Here is an 11,847-nt window from a genome sequence, read left to right as displayed (position 1 = left end):
GGCACGGTGGCAGGTGCCTGTAGTCTCAGTTACTCGGGAGGCTGAGGCAGGAGAATGGGGTGAACACGGGAGGTGTAGCTTCCAGTGAGCCGAGATCGAGCTGCTGCACTCCAGCCTGGGCAACACAGCAAGACTCCGTCTCAAAAAAAAAAAAAAAAAACATTTCAAATACTGGAGATAAATTCTGAAGAGCTTACGAAAAACTAGCAAGTAAACTGCTTCCCTACCTTGAGCAGCTTAAGTACCACTGCCTCCTTGACATCATCCCAGTACTACATTCTACCTCTGAACATCCATAGCTCTTTGGTTGTGCTTATCTTAGGGAAGATACCACATACAACACTGTATTTCTATGTTTCCCTCTTTCCTAGTAGAGTATAAGTCCTTTGAAATAATTCTAACTTTTGTGTCCTGTGCTGCAACCAGCATAGCAGAACATGTGAGTTCTTACTACCTACCAGGCATTTCATGGGCATAGAAACTACAAAAAAATTATTCAGTGATATCCACAAGGAACCTTGTCTGTGAGAAAATGTTAATTACATAAATTGTGTAAGTACCGTATCTATAAATATCACCTATCACTTGCTAGTTTTTCATAAGTAAGCTCCTCAGAATTTTGTCTCCAGTATTTGAAATGATTTTTTTAAAACCTTGGATCAGATCTCAAACACACTCATATTTCATGAAATCTATGACATATTATACACCTTTTTTTTTAATTTATTTATTTTTTGAGATTGAGTTGTGTTCTTGTTGCCCAGGCTGAAGTGCAATGGCATGATCTAGGCTCACTGCAGCCTCCACCTCCCGGGTTCAAGTGATTCTCCTGCCTCAGCCTCCCAAGTAGCTGGAATTACAGGCATGCGCCATCATGCCTAGCTAACTTTGTACTTTTTTTGTGTGTTTTTAGTAGAGACAGGGTTTCACTATGTTGGTTAGGCTGGTCTCGAACTCCTGACCTCAGGTGATTCACCCATCTTGCCCTCCCAAAGTGCTGGGATTATAGGTGTGAGCCACCATAACTGGTCATATCATATACCTTCAATTTTTAAAAAAAGGCTGAGCACAGTCGCTTATGTCTGGTTGGCTGAGGTGGGAGGATCGCTTGAGGCCAGGAGTTTGAGACCAGCCTGGGCAACATAGCAAGATCCTATCTCTAGAAGAAAGAACATCTAAATTCTACCTTAGAGGATTAAGAAAGGGGACACGACACCAGAATTGGACTTGTAGGATGGGTAGAAGTTAGAATGTGGAGCAGGATAAGATGGAAGAACATTCTAAGAGGACACACTAGCACAGGCAGAGAAAGAGGCAATAATGAGCAAAGCATGTTCAAGAAACAAATGGTATATCATAAAGACAGTATAATACACATTACCAGTAGGGTGGGTAAGGAGAGGGAAGATAGGATTAGAAGGTAAGCTGGAATCAGATATGAAGGGCCTTGTATATCAAACTAAGGAGCTTTGATTCTGCAAGCAATGATGAGCCACTAAAGATTTCAGAAAGACAACTATTCATTATAGTTGTCAGAAAGACAACTATGTCATAATAGACAAATAGGTTAGAAGAATAGGGTAGCAGACACTGTATGTTAGCTTAAACTCAACACCTGTTCCCAACCCCTTACCCTTTGCCTTCCTCACCACGGGAAAATAAACACGATTTCCCTATTCCCTATCTTCCTTAGGCTAAGTGTGTGGCTATATGACAAGTACTGGTTGAGATATACACAGAGGTCTTCTGAGGAGATTCTAAGAAAGCATTTACTTTTCTGATAAAAGGGAGTCAGAAGCATCTTGTGTACATTTTTATCTGCTATTTCCTACTTTGAATGTGTATCTGCTCTCTGGAGGTACAGCAGACATCTTGTGACCATGAGGTGACAAACCAGCATGCTGTAGAGGACAGAGTGGAAACAGAAAAAGTCTACGTCCTTAATAGCACCGATGAGCCACTGTCCCAACCCTATACTGCCTAATTCTAGGCTATAAATAGGGCTTTTTCTTTTTTTTTTGCTTAAGCTAATATTAAGTACTTGTTTAACTAGTTTACTGTCACCTGTAAGCAGAACATATTCTGAAATGAGAGAGAGCAAGATTGACAGTGAGCAAATTAGCCTGAAGTCTACTACAGTAACCCAGAAAAGTGATGATGATGACTTGAGGGAGAGTAATTATAGGATTAGAGAAGGTAGAATAGATTTGAAGGAGTGGGAGGTAGAGACAATTTTGTTTTAAGCATATTGACATTGGCATATCTATGGGATGTTAGGTGAATATAACTAATAAGTAGAAATTAAAGGTCTACAGCACTAGAGAGCTATGGGGGTTGAAGACACGAATAATAAAACAAATGGTGGCTGAAGCCAGTGAGGTCTGTTAAATGAAAATGAGAGCACATATAGAATGAGAAAATAGGACTAGGGATGAAACTTGAGCAGCCTCAGCATTTAAGGGATTCAGAGCAAGAGAAAAAAAATGAAGAATAACAAAAGCAGGAAAAATAGAAAGCAAAGTGAGTTTCATGGAGAGAGTGGTGAAGAGTCAATAATGACATAAAAATTCAAGTAGGGGCTGGGTGCGGTGGCTCACGTCTGTAATCCCAACACTGTGGGAGGCTGAGTCAGGCACAGGCTTGAGCTCAGGAGTTCGAGACCAGCCTGGACAACATGGTGAAGTCCTGTCTCTACCAAAAATACAAAAAAATTAGGCATGGTGGCAGATGCCTTCGTCCCAGCTACTCGGGAGGGTAAGGTGGGAGGATTGCTTGATCCTGGGAGGTGGAGGTTGCAGTGAGCTGTGCTTGTGCCACTGCACTCCAGCTTGGGCAACAGAGCAAGACCCCATCTCAAAAAAATTTAAGCAGGTATGGAGGCCAGAATGTCACAAGGCAGAGAGGACTTGAAAGTAGGGAAAAAAGGGATAATATTTACTTTTGTCAAAAAGTAACAACTACTTTTTAAAGAAGTATAACAATTATAGGAAGGAGAGAGAAAAAATAGTTCAAGGGGAGAGGTCGAGTTAAGGAAAGGTTTTTGTCTTGTTTTGTTATTGTTGATTTAAGACAGAGAACACCTGCAGCTATGTAGCAGTGGAGGAAAAGAAACTAGTAAAAAGAGAAACCAAAGACTGGAGATTAAACAGGGTGGAATATGGTCTCAGATGGGAAGGAATGAGATCAAGAACACCAAGAGAAGTATGTCTTAGGAAAGGGGGATGCACGGCTGAAAAGAGGTAAGTCTTGAAGGTAGATGGGAAGAAGTTGGGAATGGTCACGTCTAATAATTTACTTTTTTCTCTATGAAACAGGAGGCACAGTCAACTTTGACAGTTATAAGAGGTTTGAGGAGAATAAAAGGTTTGTAATACCTCTTCTAGGGAACACAATAGTAAACCACTCAGGAACCAGTAGAAGGACTGCCAAGCAGTATTAGGAAGCCTGTGTAGCATACGGCCCTCTCAAATAGTTAGAGATGTTTTCAGATATTTAAGAGGAATTAATATTAACAAAACCAAGAGACAAAGCCAAGCTTAAGCCCCATAAAACATGGATATTTTATTCCAGCTCTAGGAAACGGAAAAAAAAAACAGAGGGAAACACATCTTTCCACACACCATTCTAATTTAACTGACATTAGTCTGGGAAAGCTAGAGCAGAAATATATGTTTATATGTATAAATATGTATGTCTTTATACATACATGTGTGTATGTATATGTATGAGATTTTAATCTCACTGGAGTTCATGTCTTCATTTTTTTTTTAAATGCCCTTAAAGGTCATCAAATGCAAGCTAATACTTCTACCTAAGTCTCCTCATCAATCATTTAATATTGTTTGCATTGCATTCAGTTTGTCTGTTAACCACTTATGTAATTTACCAAATTGCACATTTGGATATGTAAGGGAAAAACTTGGTTTAAGTAATACTCTATGTATCAGTTACCCATTAGGTGATTTTTTTCATCATTATTTGCAACGTCACACATCTTGTAGTTTTCTATGTAGTCTCTGTATGCAGTCTACTTCAGCTTCTAGTGCTGTACATATCTATATCTTCTGGGTGGGACTGCCCGTGATCCATGAGCTTGGGGTCAGGCATAAACTGTGTTGCACCTGATAAAGTATTAAAATGAAAAAACAAATTAGTCACTTAACAAATTTATTTTTGATACTGGGAAGACAGCAGTGAACAAACCAGATAAAAATCTCTGGTGACATAGACCTAACATTTGAGTTAGGTGAGACAAACTAATTAAATATGTATCAGATGGTGGTTAAGTGCTATGCGAAAAAATGAAACAAGGAGGGATATATGGAGTGCTTAGGTGATTTGTAATTTTAAATAGGGCAGCCAGGGAAAGCCTTCCGAAAAGGTGATATATGAGCTGAGAACTGAAGGAGGTGAGGGTGTGAACCCTATAGAGACCAGCAGGCAATGCCTTCCAGGATGAGCAGACAGCAAGTGTAATGGACCTGAGGTATATCTGAGGAACCAATATGGCTGGAACAGAGTAGACAAATGTGGTGTATGTAGGGGTGGCGGCAAGGCAGTGAGAGAGAAAATGATAGGAGATGTCATCAAAAAGACAATGGAAAGCTAGGTCACATAGGGCCATGGTAAAGATTTTGGCTTTAAGTGAGATAAGAAGCTACTGGACAATTTTGAGTAGAGGAGTGAATGATGCTATGTTTTTAAAAAGATCACTCTTGGCTACGGGGAAAAGAAACTACAGGGAAACAAAGGATAGCAGCAGGGAGACCAGTCAGAAAGCAATTACAGTACTCCAAAAGACATGCTGAGGGCTTTAGTTACAATGGTAGCAGTAGAAGTGGTGAAAAGGTACCAGATTCTGGATAATGTTGAAGGTAGAATGGACAAGATTTCCTAAATGGATTGACTATGTCTTATGAGCGAGACTCTTCAACTTGAGAAACTGGAAGAATGGAGGTGACATTTACTGAGATAGAGGAAAATGTGGGAGAAGCAGGTTTAGGGGAAAACAATTGAATCGTTAAGTGTTGGATGTGTTAAATTTGAATTGCTTACTTAACATCTGAGTACAAATGAGTCTTTTGGGTTAAGATTAGGAGACGTTAAAAAGGTTAGGAGAATGTAGGAAAGAAGACTAAGGTGGAAAGCCAGTGAATGAGGTAAGAGAACCAAGAGCAAGAGATAATCCCACAGGCCAAGTGAAGATACTGTTTGAAGGAGGAAGGAATTTAACCTGTGTCAAAGGTTACTGATGGATTGCATAAGACGGAGATTGAGAATCAATTCCTGGATTTGGCAAAGTGTGGATCACTGGTGAACTTGACAAGCTTCCTGTGTCCCCGGCAAGCAGCTAAGTTATTTTCATGCATTATCTCATAATCCCACCATGAAGTAGATACTATTTTTACATTGTCCTTATTTTACAGATAAGAAAATTCTAATTTGGAGAGGTTAAGTAATTTGACCAAAGTCATTTGGCTGATAAGTGGTGGAGCCAGGAATGAATCCACATTTGTCTGACCCCAACATAACAACCCAGGCTCTTCTTTAAAATGATGTTTATAGCAGTAAAAATCTCATACAATTAGTTTTAGTAGTAAACAAGGTAATGCGCACAAACTGCTGCATATAATACCTTGTGCATGGTAAGTAGGCAAGAGACAACTATTTTATATTTATTTTGTGACATAATACTACAAACATTTTTTCAGAAATTTGTTTTTATTTTAAATACGTTCAAAATAGGATTCATTTTAAAATTAATTTTATTACATTTGGGAACCATACCTTTTCTGCATAAAAGAATTTAGTTTCCAGTTTTATAACGAAAACAAAGGAGAGAAATTGGAATACAATGATTTATCTTACACCTATCTTTTCTAAAATGTGTTTTACAGTGTGACACACCTATGTGTAACTTCATCACCAAATATATTAACAAAACAACCAGATTCTTAAGTAATTAGTATTCATGATGGTACAGGTAATGCAGCTCTCCACAGAATAAATTCTTAACCTCTTGTCTCTTTGGGGGTATGTTATAGAACTCATGTAATCTATTAACTTGGATGAGGAAAATTTGTCATTATTTTCACTTACTTCTGACTTAAATGGACATTTTCTTCAATAATGAATACAGGCAACAAAACACAATAGTATCAGCAGTGCCTTAGATTTCTTTGTCACCAACAGAAATCACAGGTATCTTATTACATTATAGTTGCAGATTATCTCAAAATATTCACACTCACCGCTACTTAAAAATTAAGTCATTAGACCTATTGTTAGATGCTGTTGTTTAATACACTTAAGGAAGTTCATACATTACTACATGTTTTACTTTCTGCATTTGAAAACATTCTGAGAAGAGTTTGTAGCAAAAAAAACGAATCCACTGGTGGTTCTGCTGTATCTCTACTGCCATCTGGTGGGTACCATTGCTCAGTACAAGTGAAAAGAATGGTGCAACAAGTTTTTTTTATCAAGCAGAAAACACTAGGCATGCGACAAATAATTATTTTATGTAAATCTCAGTGTGTCAAATTTGCTTAACAGTGTTCATCAACTAAGTTATTTAGCACTTCTAAATACTTCCTTAATTTATATTCTTGTTCAAAGTTTGGTGAAAGATCCAGCTTACCCCAATTTCCTGAATTAGAAAGATTTTTTTGCCTTTAGATCACCCCTCAAAATTTCTTAAAAGGCTTTAAGATTTTAATTTATTCACAACTTAAAACAGAGATTCTTAGCGAGAGTAGTATGTAAAAGAATACTCTGTAAAGCTCTTCCTAAAATCCACCTGCTTAGAGGCCTCACCTCTGGAGATTCAGATTTATAATTCTTCATAGAGTCTAGACCTGTGAATTTTGAAAAAAAGCACAAAACCCTCAAGTAATTGTGATATGGATCCCTCTGGTTTAGAACCACTTAGCCTGTCATTTGATTTCTATCTTTTTAAAAAGCTTCACCTCAAAGACCGGGCATAGCAGCTCAAGCATGTAATCCCAGCACTTTGGCAGGCTGAGGCGGGCGGATCACAAGGTCAGGAGATCAAGACCATTCTGGCTAACACGGTGAAACCCCGTCTCTACTAAAAATACAAAAAATTAGCCGGGCACGGTGGCAGGTGCCTGTAGTCTCAGTTACTTGGGAGGCTGAGACAGGAGAATTGCTTGAACCCCGGAGGCGGAGGTTACAGTGAGCCGAGATCATACCACTGCATGCCAGCCTGGGCGACAGAGTGAAACTCCATCTCAAAAAAAAAAAAAAACACACACACACACACACACACACAAACACATTTCATCTCATGCCCTTATAAGCAACTAAGAATTGTATCTTTCTTAGAAATTTCTTCATTTCTTGAGTGGATTAAGGGCTCTCTTACCCTCCCAAAGAATAAGCTGTCATAAAACTCTTCTTGAATCTGAATGCCCTAATCATCATAATGCATTCCTTCGCAATTTTATATTTACTCTCTAATAAGAACCATTTCTGCTTAAAGCTTTTTAGAAGATTTTTCAAAAAGTTGGTGTTATAACAAATAGGAAAGAAATATGTTTAAAGTTATAAGACATCATTGAATTATAGTCTCAAATAGACGTTATGTGATATTTGATAATATTACATAACTGATAATTTAGTTCACATGTTACCTCATTGATATTTTAAGCAAGTTAGGTACAAAAAAGGGGACAGATAACTAATAAATTGCAGAGTGAAGTTAGGATTGTTAAAAATTCTCTTTTGGTTTCTTGTGTATAAAATCAGGATAACATTCAGCATGCAGCTTCTTAGCAACTCAAATACTTAAAGACACTAGTCACTATAAAGTACTTTCCGAGACTTTTCCATTCCTTTTTTGTCTGTGTGCTTCAGTTTGGCTATTTTTTATTGACTTGTCTTTGAATTCATTAATTCTGTGCTTTCTGGTATACAGTCATCTGTTAAACCCATCCAATGAGTTCTTAATTTTGGGTACTGTATTTTTCACTTCCAGAATGTCCACTAGAATTTTTTTTAACAGATTCCAAGTCCCTGTGACATTCTCCATCTTTTCATCCATTTTTTCCATCATTTTTTTCTATTTCATGTATTAATTATAGTTATTTTAAAGTCCTTTTCAGTTAACTTCAATATTTAGGTCATCTGTGGGTCTGCTGTTATTGTTATATTTATTTATTTTTTCTTTTGACTGTCAGTCACATCTTCTTGCCTTTTTGCATAACTAGTATTTTGTTTGTATAAAAGAAAGGTAGAAGCTTCAGAAGATAAAGGGCATCAGACAGGGGTGCCCTTTATCTCTTTAGAAAGGGTGAAACACTTACTATCTCAATCTAGTCAGGCATTGAGCTGGGTCTGGGCTGCGTTCTATTTTAGTAAGAGTCAGTTAACCTCTGGTTCCTCCCAGTTCAGGTATGGCACTCCCAAGCTTCTGACTGACAGTCTGACTAGTTTCTGTCTCCACAGAACCAAAAAACTGTAGGAAATCCGGTTTTGCCCTTAAGAGGTTTTGAGCTTGGCTATTTAGTCTCCAAATCCACAAAAAATCTGGCAACTACCATGAGGGAGACATGACTCATGCATATGTGGCACATCCCCTCTCTCTAGAAGAGGATTTGGCAAACTTTTCTGCAAAAAGTTAGTAGTAAATATTTTTGACTTTGTGAACCATATGGTCTCTGTCACAAGTGCTCGACTCTGCCACTGTAGTGTAAGAGCAGCCATAGACAATACATATATCAATATGTGTGGGTATGTTCAATTAAAATGCTATTTCTGGACATTGAGATCCAAATTTCATGTAATTTTCACTTGCTACGAAATATTATTCTTTTGATTTTTTTCAACCATCATGGTTAGCTTGCAGAATATACAAAAACAGTGAGTCAGGACACCTCATACAGGCGGATGCCCCTCTGGGACACAGCTTCAAGAGGAAGGATCAGGCAGCAATATTTGCTGTTCTGCAGTCTCCGCTGGTGATACCCAGGCAAACAGGGTCTAGAGTGGACCTCTAGCAAATTCCAACAGACCTGCAGCTAAGAGTCCTGACTGTTAGAAGGGAAACAAACAAACAGAAAGGAAGACCATCAACATCAACAAAAAGGACATACATACAAAAACTCCATCTGTAGGTCACCAGCATCAAAGACCAAACGTGGATAAAACCACAAAGATGGGGAGAAACCAGAGCAGAAAAACTGAAAATTCTAAAAACCGGAGCACCTCTTCTCCTCCAAAGAATTGCAGCTCCTCCCCATCAACGGAACAAAGCTGGACGGAGAATGACTTTGATGAGCTGACAGAAGTAGGCTTCAGAAAGTCGGTAATAACAAACTTCTCCGAGCTAAAGGAAGATGTCCGAACCCATCGCAAGGAAGCTAAAAACCTTGAAAAAAGATTAGATGAATGGCTAACTAGAATAAACAGTGTAGAGAAGACCTTAAATGACCTGATGGAGCTGAAAGCCATGGCACGAGAACTACATGACGCATGCACAAGCTTCAATAGCCGATTCGATCAAGTGGAGGAAAGGGAAACAGTGATTGAATTAATGAAAAATTAACGAAAGAAAGCAAGAAGAGAAGTTTAGAAACAAAAGAGGAAAAAGAAATGAACAAAGCCTGCAAGAAATATGGGACTATGTGAAAAGACCAAATCTGTTTGATTGGTGTACCTGAAAGTGATGGGGAGAATGGAACCAACTTGGAAAACACTCTTCAGGATATTATCCAGGAGAACGTCCCCAACCTAGCAAGGCAGGCCAACATTCAAATTCAGGAAATACAGAGAACACTACAAAGATACTCCTCGAGAAGAGCAAATACAAGACACACAATTGTCAGATTCAGCAAGGCTGAAATGAAGGGAAAAATGTAAAGGGCAGTCAGACAGAAAGATTGGGCTACCCACAAAGGGAAGCCCATCAGACTAACGGCAGATCTCTCGGCAGAAACTCTAGAAACTCTACAAGCCAGAATAGAGTGGGGGCCAACATTCAATATTCTTAAAGAAAATAATTTTCAACCCAAAATTTCATATCCAGCCAAACTAAGCTTTATAAGTGAAGGAGAAATAAAATTCTTTACAGAGAAGCAAATGCTGAGAGATTTTGGCACCACCAGGCCTATTTTACAAGAGCTCCTGAAGGAAGCATTAAACATGGAAAGGAACAACCGATATCAGCCACTGCAAAAACACGCCAAACTGTAAGGACCACCGATGCCAGGAAGAAACTCCAACAACTAACGGGCAAAATAACCAGCTAACATCATAATGACAGGATCAAATTCACACATAAAAATATTAACCTTAAATGTAAATGGGCTGAATATTCCAATTAAAAGACACAGACTGGCAAATTGAATAGAGTCAAGACCCATTAGTGTGCTGTATTCAGGAGACCCATCTCACATGCAGACACACATAGGCTCAAAATAAAGGGATGGAGGAAGATCTAACAAGCAAATGGAAAGCAAAAAAAAAGCAGGGGTTGCAATCCTAGTCTCTGATAAAACAGGCCTTAAACCAACAAAGATCATGGTAAAGGAAAAATTCAACAAGAAGACCTAACTATCCTAAATATATATGTACCCAATACAGGAGCACCCGGATTCATAAAACAAGTCCTTAGAGACCTACAAAGAGACTTAGAGCCCCACACAATAATAATGGGCGTTTTAACCCCCCACTGTCAATATTAGAAAGATCAATAAGACAGAAGGTTAACAAGGATACCCAGGACTTGAACTGAACCCTGCATCAAACAGACCTAAGAGATGTCTACAGAATTCACCTCAAAACAACAGAATATACATTCTTCTCAGCACCACATCGCACTTATTCCAACATTGACCACATAGTTGGAAGAAAAGCACTCCTCAGCAAATGTAAAAGAAGAGAAATCACAACAAATTGTCTCTCAGACCACAGTGCAATAAAATTAGAATTCAGGATTAATAAACACACTCAAAACTGCACAACTACATGGAAACTGAACAACCTGCTCCTGAAGCACTACTGGGTACATAATGAAATGAAGGAAGAAATAAAGATGTTCTTTGAAACCAATGAGAACAAAGACACAATGTACCAGAATCTCTGGGACACATTTAAAACAGTGTGTACAGGGAAATTTATAGCACTAAATGCCCACAAGAGAAAGTTGGAAATATCTAAAATCAACACCCTAACATCACAATTAAAAGAACTAGAGAAGCAAGAGCAAATTCAAAAGCTACCAGATGGCAAGAAATAACTAAGATAAGAGCAGAAATGAAGGCGATAGAGACACAAAAAAACCCTTCAAAAAAAATCAGTGAATCCAGGAGTTGGTTATTTGAAAAGATCAACAAAACTGATAGACCACTAGCAAAACTAATAAATAAGAAAAGAGAGAAGAATCAAATAGATGCAATAAAAAAACATAAAGGGGATATCACCACCAACCCCACAGAAATACAAACTACCATCAGAGAATACTATAAATACCTCTACGTAAATAAACTTGAAAATCTAGAAGAAATGGATGAATTCCTGGACAAATACCACCTCCCTAGACTAAACCAGAAAGAAGTTGAATGTCTGAATAGACCAATAACAGGCTCTGAAATTGAGGCAACAATTAACAGCCTACCAACCATAAAAAGTCCAGGACCAGACAGATTCACAGTCGAATTCTACCAGAGGTACAAGGAGGAGCTGGTACCATTCCTTCTGAAACTATTCCAATCAATAGAAAAAGAGGGTTCTTTGTAGATTCTGGATATTAGCCCTTTGTCAGACGAGTAGATTGCAAAAATTTTCTCCCATTCTGTAGGTTGCCTGTTCACTCTGATGGTAGTT

At 38.3% G+C, this 11,847-nt stretch overlaps 1 protein-coding gene across 1 annotated transcript in view; it reads right to left on the bottom strand.

Annotated features, from left to right (window-relative positions):
* Positions 1 to 3,774: 3,774 nt before the first annotated feature.
* The window catches only part of APOOL (apolipoprotein O-like), a 39,670-nt gene continuing 31,597 nt past the window's right edge, over positions 3,775 to 11,847 (bottom strand). The window contains exon 8 of the mRNA XM_011927265.1: positions 3,775 to 4,121. Coding sequence (XP_011782655.1) covers positions 4,033 to 4,121 — 89 coding nt within the window. The 3' untranslated portion in view covers positions 3,775 to 4,032. The remainder of the gene's footprint in view (positions 4,122 to 11,847) is intronic.

Source organism: Colobus angolensis, unplaced genomic scaffold (genome assembly GCF_000951035.1).
Source record: "Colobus angolensis palliatus isolate OR3802 unplaced genomic scaffold, Cang.pa_1.0 Scaffold705, whole genome shotgun sequence".
NCBI lineage: Eukaryota > Metazoa > Chordata > Mammalia > Primates > Cercopithecidae > Colobus > Colobus angolensis.
The sequence above is the reverse complement of the archived record's forward strand: the minus strand, read 5'-3'. Positions and strand labels throughout refer to the sequence as shown.